The sequence below is a fragment of the Mugil cephalus genome, chromosome 5, assembly GCF_022458985.1.
Source record: "Mugil cephalus isolate CIBA_MC_2020 chromosome 5, CIBA_Mcephalus_1.1, whole genome shotgun sequence".
NCBI lineage: Eukaryota > Metazoa > Chordata > Actinopteri > Mugiliformes > Mugilidae > Mugil > Mugil cephalus.
The window spans coordinates 15,580,618-15,603,928 of NC_061774.1; the positions used below are offsets into that span (position 1 = coordinate 15,580,618).

The 23,311-nt window shown below is 40.7% G+C and overlaps 4 protein-coding genes across 4 annotated transcripts; 2 read left to right on the top strand and 2 right to left on the bottom strand.

Moving 5' to 3' along the window:
• Positions 1-431: 431 nt before the first annotated feature.
• LOC125008627 (cis-aconitate decarboxylase-like) lies at positions 432-3,893 on the bottom strand. Its single transcript, XM_047585935.1, has 6 exons — positions 3,743-3,893; positions 3,330-3,384; positions 3,017-3,204; positions 2,641-2,733; positions 1,964-2,169; positions 432-1,373 (listed from the first exon to the last, which is right to left on the bottom strand). The coding sequence occupies exons 1-6, from the start codon at positions 3,758-3,760 to the stop codon at positions 446-448; spliced, it is 1,488 nt and encodes a 495-aa protein (XP_047441891.1). The 5' UTR covers positions 3,761-3,893; the 3' UTR covers positions 432-445.
• Positions 3,894-4,140: 247 nt separating this feature from the next.
• Positions 4,141-9,001, top strand: LOC125008623. The gene is made up of 11 exons (XM_047585931.1): positions 4,141-4,211; positions 5,045-5,239; positions 5,337-6,839; positions 6,917-7,009; positions 7,098-7,202; positions 7,317-7,426; positions 7,533-7,724; positions 7,815-7,977; positions 8,068-8,233; positions 8,358-8,452; positions 8,529-9,001. Exons 2-11 carry the CDS (start codon positions 5,083-5,085, stop codon positions 8,612-8,614), a joined length of 2,670 nt encoding a protein of 889 aa, XP_047441887.1. The 5' UTR covers positions 4,141-4,211; positions 5,045-5,082; the 3' UTR covers positions 8,615-9,001.
• Positions 9,002-16,348: 7,347 nt separating this feature from the next.
• LOC125008625 lies at positions 16,349-20,262 on the bottom strand. The gene is made up of 9 exons (XM_047585933.1): positions 20,127-20,262; positions 19,662-19,775; positions 17,910-19,577; positions 17,729-17,828; positions 17,494-17,642; positions 17,292-17,404; positions 17,113-17,202; positions 16,905-17,027; positions 16,349-16,818 (listed from the first exon to the last, which is right to left on the bottom strand). Exons 1-9 carry the CDS (start codon positions 20,179-20,181, stop codon positions 16,612-16,614), a joined length of 2,619 nt encoding a protein of 872 aa, XP_047441889.1. The 5' UTR covers positions 20,182-20,262; the 3' UTR covers positions 16,349-16,611.
• Positions 20,263-20,819: 557 nt separating this feature from the next.
• On the top strand, positions 20,820-22,751 carry LOC125008628 (glutamine amidotransferase-like class 1 domain-containing protein 3, mitochondrial). The gene is made up of 5 exons (XM_047585936.1): positions 20,820-20,940; positions 21,610-21,722; positions 21,839-22,010; positions 22,104-22,305; positions 22,405-22,751. Exons 2-5 carry the CDS (start codon positions 21,615-21,617, stop codon positions 22,595-22,597), a joined length of 675 nt encoding a protein of 224 aa, XP_047441892.1. The 5' UTR covers positions 20,820-20,940; positions 21,610-21,614; the 3' UTR covers positions 22,598-22,751.
• Positions 22,752-23,311: the final 560 nt, after the last annotated feature.

Sequence of the window (23,311 nt, forward strand, 5' to 3'; positions counted from 1 at the left end):
TTTAGTACTGCCAGCTACAGTTGCCAGCTTGGAACTGTTATTCTACAGTGCACCTACTGTGACCTACAGCAACAGTTTAGTACTGTAAAAATAATCCAACAGAAAATCACATTAAATCTAAATACTTTCTGTAGTATTGTCTCTGATAAGTTGTGTTGATTTCATTTTTACATAATGTGTTTTAGTAGCACTTTGAGCACTCACAGGTATTATTGTGAAATTACTTTCTAAGAAAAAGGACGGTCACAAGCACATTTCTCACATCTTATTCCTTTTATTAAAATGAGAACAAACAGATAGAAATGGTACACATATGGAACAAAAATAGCTCTTATTTACAAGCATATAAGCCTAATCATAAAGCTTACTAACAATAGTTGTATCTCAATGTAGCCAGCACATTACACATTGGACGAGGATTTTTATATATATATATGCACAATGTTCATTGAAGGTTTGCGAGAAGGGCCCTGCAGTCTGCATGTCTTTCCAGCTCCTCCACCACTTCAATCAGCCGCTCCACCTTCTCAGAGGAGAGCACCACCTCTGCGTTGTTCCTGAACTTCTTCCTCAGGCTCTCGTTGGTCAGCGGGTTGCGCCAGTGACCGTAGAAGGTGTCACAGCGCCCGTTCAGAATGTCTCCCCCAACTAGTGTCACCTGGACCTCACCATACATTTTGTTGAAATTAGCCGGGTTGTCGCCAGGATGCTCCACACGAACGCGGCTCAGGAGGGCGTGCAGGTCGGGGCGGCTCATGGCAGCAGGGCTGAAGGACTGAACGGTGACCTCACCATCCAGGAGAGCGCTGCAAGCATTGAACTGGAAGGAGTGGCGTGCCTCGTGCTCAGACTCAGGGAAAGGCCTGTTGATGTATTTAGACTGGGGCACTCTGAGCAGGATTTCCTGCACTTGAGCAGGGGAGACGGTACCAGGACCAACTCCCACGAGAAGCTTATGGACCGAGGCTGCAGCATCTGCTACCCAGTGCATCCCCAGATGGGCGGGGAAGCGCTTGAAGCCCATGTCCTGCACCTCTAGCAGGAACATGTGGCCTTCATCGCTGGGTGATTCTAAAGCCTGCGGCACATAGTCTTCATAAAAAGCATTAAAGCCGGCCACCCCTGCGACAGCATCCAGGACCAGAGGACTGGCCTCTAGGCCCCTGGAGGCCAGCAGAGCAGCTTCCAGCCCCAAACGTGTAGCATTGCCTATGTGGAGGGGTTTAGACTGAGTGGCAGCATTAGCCATTGGCGCTCCTGCGAGAGAAGCAGCTATAGCCAAGGCATGACTGCTCTGGAACGAATCCAGGCACAAGAGTCGAGCACAGGCAGCGGCACTTCCCATAGTCCCCACCACGCTGGGAGGGTGAAACCTGAAGAGAAAGACATACAGAGAGACTTCAGCCAGGGATTTTGTAACTATTTCCTCGTTTAGATGCACTAAATTATTTTATTTATGATCGAGCCCCTGTGTAAAAAGATTTTTGATTCTCCACATTCAGAGACAGACAGTTTATTTTATGGGTGTTAAAGGAAATGAATTTCCAGACATTTGATAAACAAGCAAATAATGTGGTGGGTCATTTGACTGGGTGTAGACACATGCCAAATGAGTCCTCAGTGATATTCTGCTCCACCTGACTAACTGTGCAAACAGTACCCCCGGGCCCTCTGCTGTTCCTAAGATGAACATAATAACACACCTTTCACAGCTCATTGGCATAACTAAGAGACTGCACATTGCTACAGCTGCCTGTAAACCACACTGCAGAACTCAGCAGAGTCAAAAAGGGCTCTTTTTAAGTCATTATCCACGCTGAATACAAATACCTTCAACAAGGATCTGGCTTTATATCAGTGCTACGTTTGGCTGACCAAATACAGCAGAAAACATACTATAAATCTGCTACTTGCCTATAAATTACAGTATCTTGATCCAAAATGGATGCTTTGAAGCACTCACCTCTTTGGGATGTTGTGGGCCTCATTTGAGAACCTCAGTAGTCGGCCCTGGATCTCAATGCCGACATTGAAGGCCAGCAAGAAGTCAAGGCCACTGGGTTTGTTGTTGGCTGGCATCATATCACTGAGAGCTAGAACAGCGGGAAGGACGGCTCCGGAGGGGTGGGTGGCAGGGTGCCATGTGTCATCAAAGTCCATGGAGTGAGTCTGCCAAAAGAAGATTTGAAACATCAAGCCGTTGTACGTGATAGCACAGCATTTATCTTTCACCGATGGCAATTAGGCCACTGTTGATTAATTTCCTTGGTAGTAGCCAGAATGTAAACATGAGTTTGCTTTTCCTGAAAAAACCACAGTAGTCAATTATGATATTCACTCTATGACAGGTGTATTTTAACTGGAAGACCCTCCTAAATTACAACATTAATAACAAGCTTCAACCACTGGAGGCAAATACAGAAATGAGTTCGACATCCTGATGAATTCTTTGGAAACTGAGACCAAGCCAAGGACCGAGCAAACACATGGAATCATGGAAATGTTCAGTTTCATCAAGCACCACCATTGTTTGCTGCACAGACTGTGCTAGCAGTTGGAATTAAAAATGTGTATGTCTTTTTTTGGTTGCCGTCATGGGTTAGCACGGCTGAGACTGTCTGGTGTTCTGGGGGCACTTACCGCCACTCCATTGACGAAAGCCGCCAGTGTCGGGGAGAGCCTGGTGTCCCTGCGTCCATACACAGAGCTGATGTCATCAGGAGCATACATGTGCTAGACGCAAGTAGGAAACAAAAACTGTCAGAAACATATTCTTAAAGCGGCATCTTCCAGTCCCAGTCATGAAACAGCGGTATTTAAGTAGCTGAACTGTTTCACTATGTAACAATGTATTTTAATAGGCTGTTTTCACTGAGTTCAGAGTACTGTTTATGTAAGATTAGCTTTAATCTGCATTTAAGCTTGCATTGTCTCCGACATGACGTTAACAAAAGCTGCATTGTATCAGATAAGATGTTAACAAAAGCTTATATTCATTCCTTTCCCTTTGTCTCACCTGGCAGTGCTGCAAGGCCAATTCAAACACATCAGTTGTGCTTCCAATCAGGCCAACGCCGATGCTGTCCAGCACCATCCTTTTACTGCGGTGGAGCACCAGAGAGGACAAATGCTGGGGCTTAATTTCACTGATGAATCTTCCAAAACTGGCTGTGACTCTGTCCTCAGATGTTAACGGCTTCAAGGCTGCGTTGAAGCAAGGGGGGGCAGTTAGTACAGTAGCAAGTCTGAAAAACTGAAATCATGCTCAAGACAAACAAACAAAGAAAAAAAAAGGTTTTCTCAGAGTTTGGAAATAGCTGTCCACTTACCTTCCATTGCAGACATATGCAGTCCTCTGACAGTCCCCACTGGTCTAAGGGGTTTCTGCAGGACAAAGAACACAGAGTCTTTTCTTTAGTCTTCTTCTACTAATACAAATAACCTGCTGAGGGCACGTTTTATTACAGGCTGCTGACATGAAGCAATTTTCTTCGTGTCCTTTGAACACTGCCTTTACTCTAATGTTACTCAAAGAAAGAGCTATTGTGCTGAAGAGGTGACTCTGTAACAGGTGCGGTTTAGAGTGATAAATCTGTGCAACGTTTACCAAGATTTAAAATCTCCCCTGTACAATTTTAAATGTACACAGACAGTCTCAGGACAAAATTAATGTTGCTAATTGCAGTCTATCCATTCATCCCCATTAATCAAACACAATTAGGAATATAAAAATAGGTTTTACCAATAGCACGGAGAACATGACTTCAGGCTTGAGTTTTTGTCAAGGCAAACTTCTTTCTTCTTTTTCCTCGTTGCTGTGGATTTGCTGCCACTAGTGCTTGGACGATGCTGATGCTTGTCTGAAGACAACACCTGCCTTATATAGTCCAGGGCTCATACAACTCCAACACCAACCCCGGAGAAGCAGGAAGGCTGGAAAATCCACAACAAAATCTTATCTTTCTAAGAGGAGAAATTCCCATGGAGGTCGTCATCATTATTGTCTAGTGGGAAGAGGAGGAGCAGGAAAAAAAAATCTCACCATATTGTGAGAGGTGTGTGTCAGTGATGTCATCTTTCAGCTTACTCTCAGTTTTGTGTGGGTAATTTTCATCTGCTCCTCCTACGCACAGGGAAGGGCTATTTATGACAAACTTTATACCCTGCTTCAACACAACTCAGCAGATCACCTGTTGAAACATCTTCACCAGGTAAGACTTTATTTTCATTTTATTCTTTACTGCTTTTTCACTTACCTGGCTGCAGCACAACATTCTGGTGATGTGACACAGGTTTTTACTCTAATATGTAATATTTACAATATTTACACTTGTTGAAACATGCTCTGTGACAAAACAGAAACTATACAAGTTCATAACATATCATGATAATACAGCTTAGAAATACAGTTACTGCTTAGAAAATAATCAAAATACACACCTGCTTTGGAGTGACTGCATATTAATCTGTTAGTTAAGGATACACTGCGCCTTTATGTCAGCCTACGGAAGACTGGGCAGGGCTGGCAACTCTCAGGTTTCTGTGTTCACTGAGATAAGACAGAAATGAGCCAGAGAGAAGAGAGCTTCAGTTTGACTCTAACTTGAGTACAGTTTTTGTGACATGGAATTGAATTTGTTGGATTGTTATCTCTGTCAGTCTCTTATTGTTATTATTATTATTAATTATTACAATTATTATTATAAGTCTATGTCATGTTATGTTTAAGAGCATTGTCATTTGTTGTTGTCAGCCTCTTTATGCAAGTCTTCACAGCTAGTAGACACTGTAGATTGTTCTCTGTGTGATTGACTTAAAATAATGAAGTTGTTTTTTCAAACTATGCTCTCCCTATATAGGACTTTTATTGTGTATTACATTCATATTTAACATCACAACAGTACCAATGCATTATTGTTGCAGTAGATAGGTAAAAATATTCAATATTCAATTATTTAAAATTATATCTGAATCTGGACTTGCACTTTTGACTGTTTGTGTATATATAATAATTCATGGTGGGTTTCCTGTGTCATTTGTGCAGTTGTTTTGATAGGCCTGCAGATTGAAAACAAAGACACCATGGCAACACCAGATGGATTTCCTGCCAGTTTCTATGGTGAACCAGGAGTGTTAGGCATGTTGTCCAATGGGATCAGTGCCTTCCTTGTACTTCTACAGAACTTCAATGCAGCTCACACTGGCATTGCAGCACAAGGAGTGGAGAGCATCCTCACAGGTAAAACCTAAAGTAAATGTGCAAGAATGATATCATAAAAGAATAAATGAAACAATGGTTAGAATTAAGGTTATTTCAATTTTATGTTTTTCAACAGGTGTTCATCTCATCCTGATCGGTGGTATATGCCAGCTGGTGGCGGGACTGCTTTCCTTTCGAAAATACGATCACCTGAGTGGCACTGCCTTTATTGGTTATGCTGCTCTTTGGGGTAGTTATGGTGCCACCCAAATTTACTTTGGTGCCTTATCTCAAGAGACCTCATCTATGTCAAATCAGATGAATTCGTCTCTGTCCACGATTGTGCCGAATAACATGTCACTGAATAACCTCACAGACATGCCAGTTTGCTATTTATGCCTATCCAAGACAGAGTCAGCGATTGCAGGTCTGATCCCTTATATCATTTTGTCCTTCCTTCTTGCATTTTGCTCTGCCACAGTCAACTACATCATGCCCTTTGTCTTTGGGGCCATCACAGCCACTTTAGTCTTTGAAGCAGCAGCTCTAGTAACAGGCTCCTGGGCCCGTGTGGTCTCTGGGGTCCTGGAGTTGCTCATTCTGCTCTTTGCCATGTATGGCTCAGCTGCACTGCTCATCAAAGGCCTGACTCAACGTCTCGTCCTCAAAGGCTTTGGGACCCCTCTGTTTAATGTCCTCCTGCTAGGAACCCCCAATTCATCAAGTGCCCAGAGCATTGGTCAGGAGAAGAAAAAGAACACAAAGTATGCTGAGCCCATGGCCTTGGGTTTCTTTTGTGACTCCGTTGCTCCCTTTATCTACGCTTTCTATGGCTTTGGGTACATGAAATCATTTGGCTTAGGAGCTGTATGGGTCTCCATCATTGCCTTTGCCCAGCTGTTCTCCAGCTACTATGCCCATCTGCGCCAAGACTGCTACCACACTACAAAGTTTGGCTTCCATGCCACTTATTGGCTGATCAAGGCTTGGGACGAGTTTGTGATATCTACTCTGATTGTAAACGAGAGCAAAGTTGCTTCTGCAAGGGAGGCAATGGTGGGAGATTGGTTCTTTGTGATGGCAGCCTTGGTGCTCTGTGTGGGAAGTCTGAACATGGACGCCCTGGAACTGATTCACAACATGCTCTTCGTCCTGGTCACGATATCCACAATCCCCCAGATCCCGCTCCACAGTTATTACATCTTCTTTGGTGTAGCTTGCTCCCTGTTCACCGCAGTCTCCATCTATGGCACCTTCACACGTCTCATCAACTCAATAGCAGAAAAGTCTCTCATCCCAGTGGGACCACAGCCCATCTCCACCGAGCAGCTGAAAAAAGTTTTGAGTTGCAGAAGATCTACACCAACAGACCAGAAGCAACTGCCCAAAACTGACCAGGACTCAGATGCTCTGTTCTACTTTACAAACGGAGTCGCAGCTCTTTCAGCTCTTCATTCAAATGCTTCCAATCAGAATCTTAGTTTCCTTCATCAAACTGTCCCTTGGGTCCTCATCTCTGGCGCAATCATCCAGGTCTACGTCAGCAGACTGCAAGTCACAGGAGGTGGCCAGTTTGGGTCAGTCATCTCATCCATCTATGTGGGCGTATGGGCAACATGGACTTGGTTTAGGTTTGCAGGTAAGTTGTACAAACATGTGAGAAACATTTATCTTTGTGATCTCCACAACATTCTGATTCATTTGAATCTTTTCTAGGTAACCTGCTTCAGCTCTCCACAGAGGCTACCTATGGATTTACAGCAGGAGCCATTGCTCTCCTGGTCATTAATGCTTTTCTCATGCTGATCGGTAAGCTTAAGCACATTTTTTATTTATTTTTACATTTTAGGGGGTGTTGTTTTGTCTGGTTTTCAACGCTTCTTTCATTTTTTGTCAGCTGCCTATAGGAACCTGGTTCTGCTGTTTCTAACAACAGTCATGGAGGTTGCTCTGGTCTGCCTCCTGCTTTCCACCCTTCAGCGACTTCCATACGATCTAGAAAGTAAGTACATATAAAACTGCATGTATGCATGAAGAAATACTTCTTAATTAACCAGTTGAACTATTTATATCATCTCAATAAAACATTGTGACAACTGGTTCTTGTTTGTTGCAGTTGCCATGCTCTCACTGATTACAATCATTTGTATATATGGAGTTCTGGCATCATTGGTTAATGGCATCTTCTCACAGAGATTGCTCCCTATGGGTCCTCCTTTGATAAAGGTAAACAGTGAAGATGACATCTTCAGATGTTCTCTCTTCAAGTCAAATGGATCGCATGCTGTATAATACTCTAAAATCCATCCACCATCTCTGTGTCTGGTTATAGAGTAGAAAGAAGCAAGAGACATCTTCAGAGCCACCCTGTCCACTGGCTAATTCCCGACTCACGAGTGGCCTCAAGAAGATCGCTGGTCTTCTGGACGAAGGAGCAGTATGTGGTATTCCCACAGACACTGTGTATGCGCTGGCCGCCTCTTGCAAGAATCCTCAAGCCATTGAGAAAATCTATAGCATCAAAGTAAGAATGAAAATAAGCTATTAATGTGCAACATGGTTTAGATCAATACATGTGTAAGCTCTTAAACCTGTTATCTATGACTTGTTCCAGGACAGACCAGCAGAGAAGCCCGTATGTATTTGCATCTCTAGTGTAGAGCAGCTGGTGGCAGCCAATCCCCCTTTCAGTCCTCTGCTGTGGGAGTTCATGAGGAACGTGTATCCTGGTGGCATCAGCTGCATCATCAGCAAAGGAGACTGGCTGCTCAGACTAGGTAAATACTTCATGGGGGCTTCCAACATCTTTAACGTAGCATTAACACATGTAATCAGTATTCACTTTAACTTTAATTGATCACTTTTAGGTGTAGGTCCAGCTTACGACCGTGTTGGTACCAAGGACAGCATCATGATCCGCGTGCCTGACCACACGGTGACTGGACACTTATGTGACATGACAGGACCCCTTGCCATTACCTCAGCCAATCCCAGTGGAGAGCCCGACAGCACCCACCACAGCATGGTCATCAAGTAAGTGTGTCCTGAAAGAACTGTACTGTGTACTTGTAATGTCACTATTGTATTAATGTGTAAACTGTTGGTAGTTTAGCACAATGATCTGACCTATGGCATATGAACTTTTTTTTTCCTACAGTCGACTAGGACACAAGATACAAGGTGTTCTCTGCGATGGGAACACTAACGAAATTGCTCCTTCCACTGTGGTCAACTGTGTACGGATTAATGAAGGTAAGAACACACAAAAATGCTCATCTCTCTCTTTTGGGTATTTCAGCACTGTCTAACTCAAGCTGATTTTCCACAGGAATCCTCACCATCGTGAGGGAAGGCTGCGTCCCAGCAGTTAAAGTTAGACAGATATTTGACCGAGTGAAAAGTACTATGGTCTGATAGTTACATAAATTATTTTCTTCCTGGGAGTGTCTTGGTGGCAGGTTCCCTCCATGTTCTGCTACTTCTGCTCCTGTTTTTGTGTAAAAGTTTTAACTCAGACGTCACGAGATATGTATTTATAATAAGCTTATCATGGGTTGGAATGTAATTCATTTATTTCACATGAAGAGTGGTTTTAGTGAATTAAGCTGAACTTCACTGTTGAACTTAAAAAATGCCAAAATATGTTTGTGTTATTGTTGTTTTGTCAGTGATTCTGTGAATATGAATTTTAACATTGCACAATGTGTTGATGTATCTTACGTTTGGATCGGGACATTAATCTTCTTGATGTATGAACTTGTACTGAATAATTCTATAAGAATAAATATTGTTTCCATCTGATACTGTGTGATACATGTGTTTCCTTGAAGCAAAATAGCAGTGTAGGCAGTGATGTGAGTTTCAGTAGACACATTTAAAAATATTTCATAGCATTTCCATCTGTTCAGGATTGAACTGACAATGAAAATATGACAGGAAAAAGGGTCAGAGGAACTCTCCCAAACTAAAACACCATCTGTATAATGTGTCAAAACCTTTGTTGACTGTTCAAGCAGGATACAGCAAGTTTTAATCAATCATGAAAAAAGACCAACATGTACACTAGAGGCCAAAAGTTTGGAAGCAAGAGCAAATTTGTACATAGAAGATCATAGTTTCATTGGTATACTTTGCAACAACATAAACGTTATTATTATATAAAGAGTAACTTATCAGAAGACATTTTTACTATAGTTATCAGGTATTTGAGTTTTTCTTTCTTCTTCTTATAATGAAAGTATGGCATACACGAGGCATACGTTCCACAAGAAGTTCATGTGAAGTTGTGACTCTTGCAAATCTTCTCGACCCTAAAACTTAGCCCTTCTCTTCTTTTGCTGACATTTATTCAACAATGGTCTGGTGACATTAATGTACACCTAAAGGTAAATTGAGAAAAATGGTTCATATCAAAAATGTCAGATCATGCAGTAAATACATCCCACAAATATATACAGTCCCCTCTCTGATCTTCATGTTGATTTATCCCCTTTAACAAGAAATGAATACTTTATAGGTTTAAACCCAGGCCAAAAACTAGACTAGTCAAGCAGAGCTATTTAATGTTTGAACAATCAACCTTAAAGGCAACACCTGGTCAACAAGAAACACCTGTTCCAATAGTTCTGCTCACTTGAAAAATGGGTGGGTTCAAACTAAGGGTGGTGTGTCCCGAGTTGTTAAACACATCAAGATGTAAATACCAGGAAATAAAAGCTGACATTCTGAAATCTTGTCTCATACTCATCTTTTGATCTTAAACCCAAATATCTTCAGTGAACAACAAAAACAAGGGAATTTGACTTGCTGATCCGCTACTTTTGGAGGGGACTGTTTATCTCACGCTGGTTTTTAAGAAAGGCATTGTGAACAGAAACTTGAAATTGCTTCCATATGTTTGGCCTGTAGTATATGTGTACTTTTAAAGACATACATTGCATATAGTGAAAATCAGAGACAAAACCAAAAATGCACATTCCTGTCTGCAACAGCAGCCCCTCACAGCTGTCCGTGTGTGTGTCCACATGCACAAACGATGAATAAAACCGCAGTTAGTGAATAGCATATTTCACTCTTGTTGTGAAGAGGTTTCTTTGTAGTTTTATAATTCAGGTTACTAAAAAAAAAAAAAAAAGAAATATCCAAGGGTCTCGTTTCTTTTATGCTTAAGTTGTTAGCTTGCTAAACTGTTAGCGTCAGTGACTGGCAGCAATGTTGTCAACATAGAGCTGTTCATTTTAAATGCTGAGCACTTGGTGTACGAGACTTCCTGTGTCGTAGCCACGTGGTCACGAGTTACATTTGAAAAGCGCATTACACAGCGCACGTTTGAATTTGTTAGAGCAGGAAAATAAGCGGTGGACTGACTGAGAGATGGTACAGTGCCAGAGCCACAAGTAGCATGGCAAAAAAGTTATTTTGAGTTTTTCATGTTAATTTCCCGCTGAGAGCTGACACATGTTTCAAATCAGTTTTTAGTAATGACTCACATCAATCTGCTTCCACAGTAAGCTATACACGCCACTTTATTTATTTTATTTCTCATTCTCAGATTCAGTTATGTGAGTGACTCTTGTTCACCAAGTTGGGTTACTCCGTAATGGGCGGTGTGCTGAGCAACATTAATTGCTGGAATTCAATCACGGTTTTATAAAGACTTGTAACTGTGAGGCATTGTACTAAAAAAGGCAAAATATGCTCCAAAAATTACAAACTTTTTGTTTATATTTTATTAATATGAATTTGAAAGCCTCCTTCTTACAGCCAGAACAATTCTTTTCTTGACTCATTGCTTTGAAAGAAAATATGATATGATCAACACATTTATTACATTTTATGAAATAAAAATAAACAAACAAACATTTGGACAACCTGTATCAATAAGGAAACATGGTTAGATTTTCCTTAAAGCTATAATGAATCAGTCATCATTTCGGAAGAAAAATTATACGATCAATACATTTATTGCATTTTAAGAAATAAAATAAAATAAACAAATATTTGGACAACCTGTGTCAATAAGGAAACATGGTTAGATTTTCCTTAAAGCTATAATGAATCAGTCATCACTTTGGAAGAAAAATGATATGATCAATATATTTATTGCATTTTAAGAAATAAAATAAACAAACAAATATTTGGGCATCCTGTATCAATAAGGAAACATGGGTAATTTTCTTTAAATCTATAACGAATTAATCATCACTTTGAAAGAACTTGAAAGAATTGTATTTATTAAATGATGTGATATGAATATTTTTGATGTGACATTTCTAATACAATCTATCACCTATCTCAAACATGCACCAAACACCACACCTTCAACAAGGGAATACCCCTTATTAAAGAATAATTACTAAGCTAAGATACTGACTTGACCTACTGACTACCTTGCTATCGAGAAAACTTTATCAGCAAAGGGTGATTTGCCCACAGTTTCAGTTACCCTGGAATGAGAAACTTATAAACATTAACATTTTATTAAACATGAAGTTTTTTTTTCCATGTGCTTCTTGTGAGAGGGCGGCAGTGAGACATCACTATCCGTGCACAGCGTGTAAACAGGAGCAGGATGGTCAAAATGCATGTTTGTAAACGTACACAAAAATAGACAAAGTCTGACAAAATCACTGCTGTGAGGTTGTTAGTCGTTGTGGTTTACAGGGAGCAGAAGTAGCGCTGTAGCCCTTAAGTCCAGGCAGCATGTTGACTAACTCACATAAAGAGAGGAAAGTTTCAGGGAGAGACCTAATTGATCTGCTTCCTGGTAATAGTTTATCTACAAAGTTCGCCCAAATCTGAACTTATGGTGAATTTCAATAAAGCCAAGTCAGGAAGCATTTCAGGAAAATATTTGTTAAGCACATTTACCATCAAGCAATCAGGAAACAGCATATTTTTTCAACAAAATTTTAGCGGAAGGAATGAGTTTCAGGTGTCAGTGTTGTTTGTTAGATTTCATTATCAGCCATTGCATGACAGACGTGTAAACCATTCAGTTTAATTTTAATTACCACCAGGTTTCCTGAAAGTTACACCACCCCCAGTTCCATGGTACCAGCTATAATAAATGTGCTGCTATAAACAAAATATATCAGGTCACTTGTAGTCACTTGCCGTTTGTATCGTCTTACAACTACAACACTGAGACTGTTTTTGCTTGCTATAATCATCTTGAAACTCCCGTTCCAGTGTAAGTAATGAGGAAATCAAAGATGCTGACCTTTTAAAGAACTTTTTATATTAAGAACAGTTTAACCTTCTGAGACCCAGTCTTTTGTTTGCTATGCATTTTTAATTTCTCCAAGGTATTTGGGATCAGTCGGACCAAAGACATAGAAAAACTAAGCATCATCTTTGAACAGGAAGTCCATTTTAAAAACAACAACAACAACAACAACAACAACAACAAACAGACAAATAAACAAAAACATGGGGGTTATTTCATGGTATACTATAGTAAAGTCGCCAACGTAATAATATAGAAAACTGTTCATTTTAATACCTGACCAAAGCAGAATTGCAAACAATAAAGTCCCAATGTCCTCAAACAAGTACATTAGCTAACTAATGAGCTAATTAGCTGTAGCTCATTACTATTGAAAGAATTTTTTAAATTTAAACTACAATAGTTCATAAGCATAAATAAACAAGTTACAATTGTAAAATCTGATGACATTTTGTCCCTTGTCCACTTTTGCCCCATGATTGGTTGTAGAATGAATCTGTTGAAGTGCCCCCATATGATGTTCTCATCCTGTTTTTCCCCGGATAAAGTTGCTCTCTTCGGCTTCACAAACCATTCATTTTTAAATAAAAGTAACAACGTGCTTGCAGCAAAACATTACAGCTAGCATTGAGAATTCATCACTTGCACAGAGAGAGGGCCACAGATTCTGTTCTTCATCACAACAGCGACACTTATGATGAAAGGTTCTTGTAATAGCCCGTTTCAATTAATCTTCATTAAGGTCATTTATATATATATATGTATATAAAATCATAACATTTCTGGTGCCTTTACAGAATGAGGTCAAGAGCTAACCAAAGAGAGAAACCCAAGGTACAACTTAATTAGATAGGACAACAAAAAACTAAGTGCAAATTAGACTGAAGATGCTAAGTGAAATGTTCATAAATGTAGTATTTTCTGAGTGGGTAAAATAAGTTTAAAAATTGAACTGACCCTTGGAATGAACCCTAATCACCCTAATCATCATTCAAGTGCTCAACATACAAATAATAATCCCCATTAATGTGAGCTCAACTGAACATTAAATGTTAAAGTGAGGAATAATGTAATATGAGGCCGTCAACTACAATTGTAATTACTTTGCTTGGCAAAGAATGATTTTTTTTTTTTGCAATACATTTATTGCATTTTAAGAAATAAAATAAAATAAACAAATATTTGGACAACCTGTGTCAATAAGGAAACATGGTTAGATTTTCCTTAAAGCTATAATGAATCAGTCATCACTTTGGAAGAAAAATGATATGATCAATATATTTATTGCATTTTAAGAAATAAAATAAACAAACAAATATTTGGGCATCCTGTATCAATAAGGAAACATGGTTAGATTTTCTTTAAATCTATAACGAATTAATCATCACTTTGAAAGAACTTGAAAGAATTGTATTTATTAAATGATGTGATATGAATATTTTTGATGTGACATTTCTAATACAATCTATCACCTATCTCAAACATGCACCAAACACCACACCTTCAACAAGGGAATACCCCTTATTAAAGAATAATTACTAAGCTAAGATACTGACTTGACCTACTGACTACCTTGCTATCGAGAAAACTTTATCAGCAAAGGGTGATTTGCCCACAGTTTCAGTTACCCTGGAATGAGAAACTTATAAACATTAACATTTTATTAAACATGAAGTTTTTTTTTCCATGTGCTTCTTGTGAGAGGGCGGCAGTGAGACATCACTATCCGTGCACAGCGTGTAAACAGGAGCAGGATGGTCAAAATGCATGTTTGTAAACGTACACAAAAATAGACAAAGTCTGAATAAATCACTGCTGTGAGGTTGTTAGTCGTTGTGGTTTACAGGGAGCAGAAGTAGCACTGTAGTCCTTAAGTCCAGGCAGCATGTTGACTAACTCACATAAAGAGAGGAAAGTTTCAGGGAGAGACCTAATTGATCTGCTTCCTGGTAATAGTTTATCTACAAAGTTCGCCCAAATCTGAACTTATGGTGAATTTCAATAAAGCCAAGTCAGGAAGCATTTCAGGAAAATATTTGTTAAGCACATTTACCATCAAGCAATCAGGAAACAGCATATTTTTTCAACAAAATTTTAGCGGAAGGAATGAGTTTCAGGTGTCAGTGTTTGTTTGTTAGATTTCATTATCAGCCATTGCATGACAGACGTGTAAACCATTTCAGTTTAATTTTAATTACCACCAGGTTTCCTGAAAGTTACACCACCCCCAGTTCCATGGTACCAGCTATAATAAATGTGCTGCTATAAACAAAATATATCAGGTCACTTGTAGTCACTTGCCGTTTGTATCGTCTTACAACTACAACACTGAGACTGTTTTTGCTTGCTATAATCATCTTGAAACTCCCGCTCCAGTGTAAGTAAAGAGGAAATCAAAGATGCTGACCTTTTAAAGAACTTTTTATATTAAGAACAGTTTAACCTTCTGAGACCCAGTCTTTTGTTTGCTATGCATTTTTAATTTCTCCAAGGTATTTGGGATCAGTCGGACCAAAGACATAGAAAAACTAAGCATCATCTTTGAATAGGAAGTCCATTTTAAAAACAACAACAACAACAACAACAACAAACAGACAAATAAACAAAAACATGGGGGTTATTTCATGGTATACTATAGTAAAGTCGCCAACGTAATAATATAGAAAACTGTTCATTTTAATACCTGACCAAAGCAGAATTGCAAACAATAAAGTCCCAATGTCCTCAAACAAGTACATTAGCTAACTAATGAGCTAATTAGCTGTAGCTCATTACTATTGAAAGAATTTTTTAAATTTGAGTGTCAAACTACAATAGTTCATAAGCATAAATAAACAAGTTACAATTGTAAAATCTGATGACATTTTGTCCCTTGTCCACTTTTGCCCCATGATTGGTTGTAGAATGAATCTGTTGAAGTGTCCCCATATGATGTTCTCATCCTGTTTTTCCCCGGATAAAGTTGCTCTGTTCGGCTTCACAAACCATTCATTTTTAAATAAAAGCAACAACGTGCTTGCAGCAAAACATTACAGCTAGCATTGAGAATTCATCACTTGCACAGAGAGAGGGCCACAGATTCTGTTCTTCATCACAACAGCGACACTTATGATGAAAGGTTCTTGTAATAGCCCGTTTCAATTAATCTTCATTAAGGTCATTTATATATATATATGTATATAAAATCATAACATTTCTGGTGCCTTTACAGAATGAGGTCAAGAGCTAACCAAAGAGAGAAACCCAAGGTACAACTTAATTAGATAGGACAACAAAAAACTAAGTGCAAATTAGACTGAAGATGCTAAGTGAAATGTTCATAAATGTAGTATTTTCTGAGTGGGTAAAATAAGTTTAAAAATTGAACTGACCCTTGGAATGAACCCTAATCACCCTAATCATCATTCAAGTGCTCAACATACAAATAATAATCCCCATTAATGTGAGCTCAACTGAACATTAAATGTTAAAGTGGGGAATAATGTAATATGAGGCCGTCAACTACAATTGTAATTACTTTGCTTGGCAAAGAATGATTTTTTTTTTGTCACTGTGAGGCCATACAATCTTACATGGGACAGTGAATACATATTTTATATTGTTTTATGTCAGTGCAAGGTCAACTATCTAATGATGGTATTAATTAATGTCACTTAACCAAAAAAACCTGTTGATACCTTACATTGTTTCATGAAATCAAATCACATACAGTAGATGTCTTAGTTTTCCGAATTAGATCTCACTGATGATGGGGGAGTTGCACAAGAGAATTATTAATGATGTTAACTGTGTCATTTATGTGTTCACAAAACGCAGCATGACAGCAAGGGACATGTCTTGGGCTTGAGGCTTGAGAAGATGTTCTATTGGAGGAACACTTCAAAAAACAGAATAAATTGAAATATCAAAAAGCCTTAGTGTAAAGATAAAACACCCATTGGCAAAACTTTATTACTTTTCAGAAAATACAGTGGATACATTTATTTAAAGTGCGAAAGAGTGAAAGGACAATATAAAATGAAATTGCGTTCATTAAAAAATATCACTTATTATTTACATATATATTATATAATCATTTATATATGATTAAGGGACATCAGAGTCAGCTTGGATCATCATGGAAACAGTTTTTCATGTAAAACTGAGTTACTATTAGCAGCATATTTTAAGCTATGTGTAAATACTATAATCTATTTCTAAGGATTGGACTTTGTCCTGGTGAAACAGTGGATGGCGATGAATTTCCACTTCCTCTCCCTGACTCTGATGTGCTGTCTTCTCCAGGAGTGCTTTCATTTGGATGAATTTCTGTATATTCATAGGGCTCAAAAGCAGGATTTATCTGTCCCTGTCTGTGCCGCTTCTGGACCTCCTCAAAGATTTCGAGAACCTTGAAAGCAACAAACAGGAATTTGTGTGAGCACAAACCAAATTACAACTGTGTACTAAGAATGAACAGATGAATATTTCTGTTACCTTGGACTTGGGAATGAGACCCACTCTGAAGAAGCCAATGTGTCCAGTTTCAATCTTGGTGCAGTCAATTACAGTGGATGCAATGTTCTCTGGGGAGGCTCCATCACATAACACTCCATCCACCTAACCAACCCATGAAGATACAGTTCACCGATAACATAGAAACATGAAGTCATTATATTATTATATTATTACTTGTTGTCATTACCTTGTCTCCTAGCTTGGCGAAGACTTGGTTATGGTGAGTTGTGTCTGCCTCTCCTGTGGGGTTGGCGGAGGTTACAGCAATGGGCCCCACCTGAAAAAACAGTTGCATTGACTGAAGGGTCTGCTGATTGACCTTCAATAAATTTAAGACATTAAATGATTAATATTCGTGGTCCTTACCAGACTGATGAGATGAGTGGCTACAGCACAGTCTGGATATCTGAGAGCAATGCTTTGTGGAGTCCCTATGTGTATGGCAGCATCTCCCAAACCAAAGATGTCCATCCATGGTCCTGTGTGAGACACGAAAAACAGCATGATGCTCATGAAACCCTCAACATGCACGAGACTCAGGAAAGCACACACAGAGTCTTACACCCACCTCTGGGTATAACCATGCTAATTGATGACGGCCACGCAGCCTCCATGAAGTCCAGGAGCAGAGGGCTCAGCAGGTGTCGCACCGGCTCCAGCTGCTTGATGGAGGAGATCCACATGGACATGGGCCGGTCCTGCGCTTGTTTCTTTACCCTGAAGCCAAACACAGCAGTGACAAAGATATCAGAATATGAAAGCAATGAACACAGACAAATGAATGTGTGAGAAATGAAACTCACTTGTAAGCTTTAACCACTGCATCTGGCCGGTTGCAAGCGGCCACCAGCACATAGACGGTGTCAGTAGGCATTCCACATATACCGCCATTCTTCATGATTTCTGTTTGACAGGAAAGAAGTTTTATAAGGTCCATAAACAAGTATTTATTTCAGAAATCGGATGCACTGCTTTGTATCTCACCTGCAATCTGATGGACTGATGTGACCTTGCGCGCAGGTAAATGTGGACAGACATCTGCCCCTCCCCCTACCCCACTAATCCTGACTACAGGTTTTCCTAACGGGATCTGGGGGGACTGGAACGTGTCGTTGAAAATGTGCGCCAAGAAACAATAAAAACTGACGAGGCCAAAGATGATGGTGACTCCTATGTCATAACCATAAGGCAGTGCACCTACTGCATCCAGCAGGAAGCTGATGAGTATGAGCTGGAAGGTGAATGCGTAGACAAACCAGGCCACATTTACAAACAGTGCTGCAACAGTCACCAAAACGTTGAACAGCATGAAGCCAATGATCCCGACGGCCAGTTGAAAGCCTCTGGTTTCACCGTACAGGCCGCCGTAGCGTGTCAGCCCCCACACTATCCACATCACGCCGTACAGATAAAACACTGTGCTCTCAAAGGTTTTACCCCGAGAGAAAGCTACTGAACCACACAACAGCTGCAGGGCCCCACCAGCCATCACCACCCAGGGCAGAACCAGCACGTACAGAGGATTTCTGTCGGCAATTGTGGTCGTAACAGCAAAAGCAGCCAACACGTTGCAGGCATGGCCTAACATTTCTGCATCTGCATACTTTGAGTAGCCCAGGTGGGGAGTGTGATCACGTGCTCTGAGGGTAATGCTCTGCATCCTGCTGAATAGGGCCTTGAAATAGCCCTGTCCTATGGGAATCATGGTACTGGAGACCATGTTGAACGTGGTAACTAAAAGCATGATTGCTGAAATTACAAATATAGCTCCCTGCACACCCTGAGTGCCTCCCTGGAAGAAGCCTTGAGGCTGGGCTGCAATGGCAATGCTATAAGCTGTGAAAAATAACTGGTAGAAACCCTCCAGTAAGCTTTTCTGACAGCTGAACAGAGCTAGGACGAAGAAAAGCACAGAGAACACAACGGGGAAGGGGACAGGGGAGTAAGGCTGAATGGCATAAACTGATAATAAAGCTGTGTAACCCTCAGCAAATTTCAGCAGGGATGTGAAACCATAGAAAGTGGCAGCTAGCGTGTCCATATCTCGATAGCAGAGGATACATATGCCTAGCTGGAAGACTCCAGCTGTCCACAGCCAAGGAACATGGCCCGCAAAGAGTTGAGGGACCACACCTAACAGAGGACAGACTAATACACAGGCTGATAACAAGTTCATCACCAAACCTACTGATACTACATCACTGGACCCCTGTTTCTGCTCTGTTGTCAGATCCTGCTTTTTCTTCAGGACTGTTCCTGGAGGTTCCACTTTACCATGAGTGATCATGGACAGCAGACGTCCAAATCCAAAGTAAACACACACCAGACAGACAAGGAAGTAGTAAGCAGCTGTGGCAGACTGACCAAAATTTGCAACTGACAGACCAGCGATTTGATGGGCACAGGCAAAGGAAATGCCGACAGATATAATAGACAGAACTGCTTTCTTCGCTAACGCTGCAGCACCAGCTATGATGAACAGGGCTAATGCAAATGCTGCTAGGCCAGGGACCAGAGAGGCTCTGAGCTCTGCAGGCTTCAACACATTCTGTCCCACCAGGATGTACACCAGACCAGAGCCACACCACAGAGCAGAGACCGTCAGGCACAGAGTGGAGAACAGCCGGGTGTAGGACAGACTGTGATAGACACCTAGGAGAGAAACAAGGCATGGTCAGGGAGAAGACTAAGATCTGGAGGCACAAATATGGGAATAGTTTCTAAATAAACACAGACCTGCATACGCTAGAAGGGCTGCAACGATGAGGAGCAGAATCCCCAGTGCAGTATAAGGGATGAAGTCATTTTCAGGAGAACTGGCATAATCGTTCACCAAAAGCAGGAGGGAACCTACAAGTTGAAACCAAAGTACTTTATCCTGAGCTGCTGATAGTTGTTAAACGAAACTGGGACAAGCATATTACAAGTTTATCTTTCGCTTCTATGTTTTTATTATGTGTTTAAATTTAACTGATACAATCCCCTGTTCACTCATGATCCCATACATTATAATATATTGTTAATTTGTTAAAAATATGTTTAGCATTGTAGTTTTGTTCCTTCTTAAAAAAACAAACAAACAAACAAAACAACAATGAAACAATGTAAATAACAACGTTTAAAATTTAAACTCGTACGTCACTGTAAAAATCTCGTAATATAGTTCTGTATTAAATAAATATATAAAGAAATAAATCTTACCGGCGGAGACGCTCAGGATGCCGACGGACACATGCAGCGAACGGGGCTGATCCATGACAGCGGTGTGTTTTCCGACGGCGCCGGACTCTGCTCTTAAATACGTCTACGGTGCGTGTGACGTCGGCACGTAGGTGAAGCCCGAGAGGCAATCTGCACCTCACCGGGAAATAACACACACCCGTAACCGAGAGACAAGAGATGCTGCTCTATCAACCTTACACGTGCATTTTTTCTCTTTTATATGAGATTTATCGATTCGGAACTTCTGCATAATGCGGAGATTTATCAAAGCACTGGAGACTACATGAGTATTAAGTTGCTGACTGTAACTCCAACAATCAAACCAGTTGTTTTTTTGTTTTTGTTTTGTTTTGTTTTGTTTTGTTTTGTTTTTTTGCACCATATAAGAATATGTGCCATTTTCCAGCGAGCTTCCTTCCTCCAACTGCAGACTGCTTCCTAAAAAGCAAACAAGGATGACTTTTATTACACTTGTGCACTTCCTATGCAATTACCTCGTAAAAAAAAAAAAAGTTCGAGGAAGTAGAATCCAAGGGAATCAGACGTGACGCCTCATTTGGCAACTCACTATCTAATCTGTTATTGTCACACTTTTCAACTGTCACAGATGAGAATGATTCAGCATTTTGGTTCCAAAAGGTGCATGATGTCAGCGCTTTGTACCACAGGGAGGGAGGAGTCAGGAGGAGCAAACTGGGCTATAAAGACTCGCGGCTCCACGGCTAAACCGTCACACCTTCGCCGAAGAGCTCGACTACACACCAGGACACCTCCACTACAATACCTGCTAAAGGTGAGGGCATCTATTCTCACTGCCTCTATCTAACTGCAAGCTTTCACTGCATATGTCCGGAGTAAACGTGTTAATTTTTTTATAAAAGAAAAATATGCTGTAATGTTCAATAGTACAGTAAAACGCTCGATGGACGATGGAATTAAGTTAGTATTTGAAATACTGAGTTTTCTTGTTTGTTTTATACACAAATACTGAGTTCCACACAGCGGACGCAAACCTCTTCCTGTATCTTGTGTTTTTTTTTTCTGATGTCAACATGGTTACCTCGCAGCGACTCTCCTAAGACTAATCTCTTACCTGTCTCTGTGAATTTTTTATGTTAACACGGAACAGGTGTCTGATGATCAGCGCTCAGCATATTCAGTTACTTTTACATTTCAGGATAAAACTCTGACGTGAAACAAACTGAATGGTAGTCTGTTAGTGCCACTGCGTGCCATGCATATGGGCAGTCTAGAAGTGGAGGGGTGGAAACCTGCTGCTCTGACTTGAGCTGTGAGGGACAAAAAAAAAATTGTCTAATGAACCAAAAATTTGACGACCTCCTGCTGTAACTCCGCTGACCACTCAGGGCTTGCGGGCCCCCTATTGAAGACCTCTTATCCAAGAAGTTTTCGTATTTTTAGAGTCTAGATAAGCAAGTGCTGTGTGTGTATGATTTTGCAGGAATCATGGCAAAGCGCGTTGCAGTCATTCTGTCAGGCTGTGGAGTGTATGATGGCACAGAGATCCACGAGGCCTCGGCCGTCCTCGTCCACCTGAGTCGCGCTGGAGCAAAAGTAAGAGCGCAAAAAAAGGAGAAGAAAACTGCATCAAATTTAATGGCAGCTCTAAGCAGATCCCTTAAAACGGAATCTAATCTGATACTGATTGCTGAACTGCTGTTCGGTTTCAGGTGCAGATGTTTGCTCCAAACACAGATCAGATGCATGTTGTGAACCACTGCGAGGGCAAACCTATGGAGCAGAAGAGAAACATCCTGCAGGAAAGCGCCCGCATCGCCAGGGGTAACGTGGCTGATCTGGACAAGCTGGATGTGTCAGCCTTTGATGCTGTCATCATCCCAGGTAAGTCTACCATAAATAACCACGCTTAATAAAGTCTGGGTGGGCCTCTTCTTTTCTGCAACGTTCTAAATGAATGCTGTGATGCTCATTCAGGGGGCTTCGGTGTGGCCAAGAACCTGAGTGACTGGGCCGTGAAGAATAAGGACTGCACCATCCAGCCACAGCTGGAGAAGGTCATCAAGGATTTCCACAAAGCTGGAAAGCCTCTGGGCATGTGCTGCATCTCCCCCGTCCTGGCTGCCAAAATCCTGCCTGGCTGTGAGGTCACCGTGGGGCAGGACAAAGAGTGTGATCAGTGAGTGAAATAAATGACCATCTTCAGACGTGACTGAAGGCTGAGGAAAAAAATTCAAATAGATCAAAAGCTGAAACTTGCTTTTCTTTCCGTCTTCAGGTGGCCGTATGCCCAGACGGCAGGCGTCATGAAGGAGATGGGCTGCAAGCATGTGAACAAAGAAGTGGGTGAAGCTCACGTTGATGTCAAACACAAGCTGGTCACCACCTGTGCCTTCATGTGCAACGCTCCCTTTCATGAAGTGTTCGATGGAGTAGGTGTCATGGTTACAGAGACTCTGAAACTGGCCTAATAAGGCTTCAAATTGTGTATTTATCTACTCTCATGTTTTGTGTAAACTTTGTATTCAATATCAGTTTGTCTAATGTCTGAACATACAGCCTATGTGATGTTCTGTTATTGGTGAGTGTTCTTCAGACCCTCAATAAAAGCTACTCAACAAACAAGGATTTGTGGTGATTTTGTCTTAACAAAAAATAAACTTTTGCAATTAAAACTAGCAAGTTATAGCTCAAATAATGCTCTTATATGTGCAGATATATTAGTGAAGCCACTGTTTGAGCCGCCTGTCATAGATGAGAAGGATTAGTTTATTGCACAAGGAAGATTACCACCTATAATTACTACCTGACGGGAACTGTGGATAGCGCTGTAACTCTTCATCAAGCTATGTTCCATTGATAAGCTGTGTGAGTTTGCATAATAGCTACATATTGACCAGGGACAAGTGTATTAAGTGTGAAATACACAGTCACACCACTTGGAACTCGGAGCTACATGTTGCTGTTATAAGCTCAGCGTGCACACCTTTACAAAAGTAATGCATGAAGGCGGCAAATTAAAACAACATGTCTCGCTCAAACATGTCTCTCAGGTGTGTCTTAATCCAGAGAGAAACACCCTTTACTTGCTGCACTAAACGTCCCGTTGACATCACATTTACAAACGTTTCATAGTATCAGCACAAAACAGCTAAACACTGTTTTAATTTAAGTCAGACCGACAA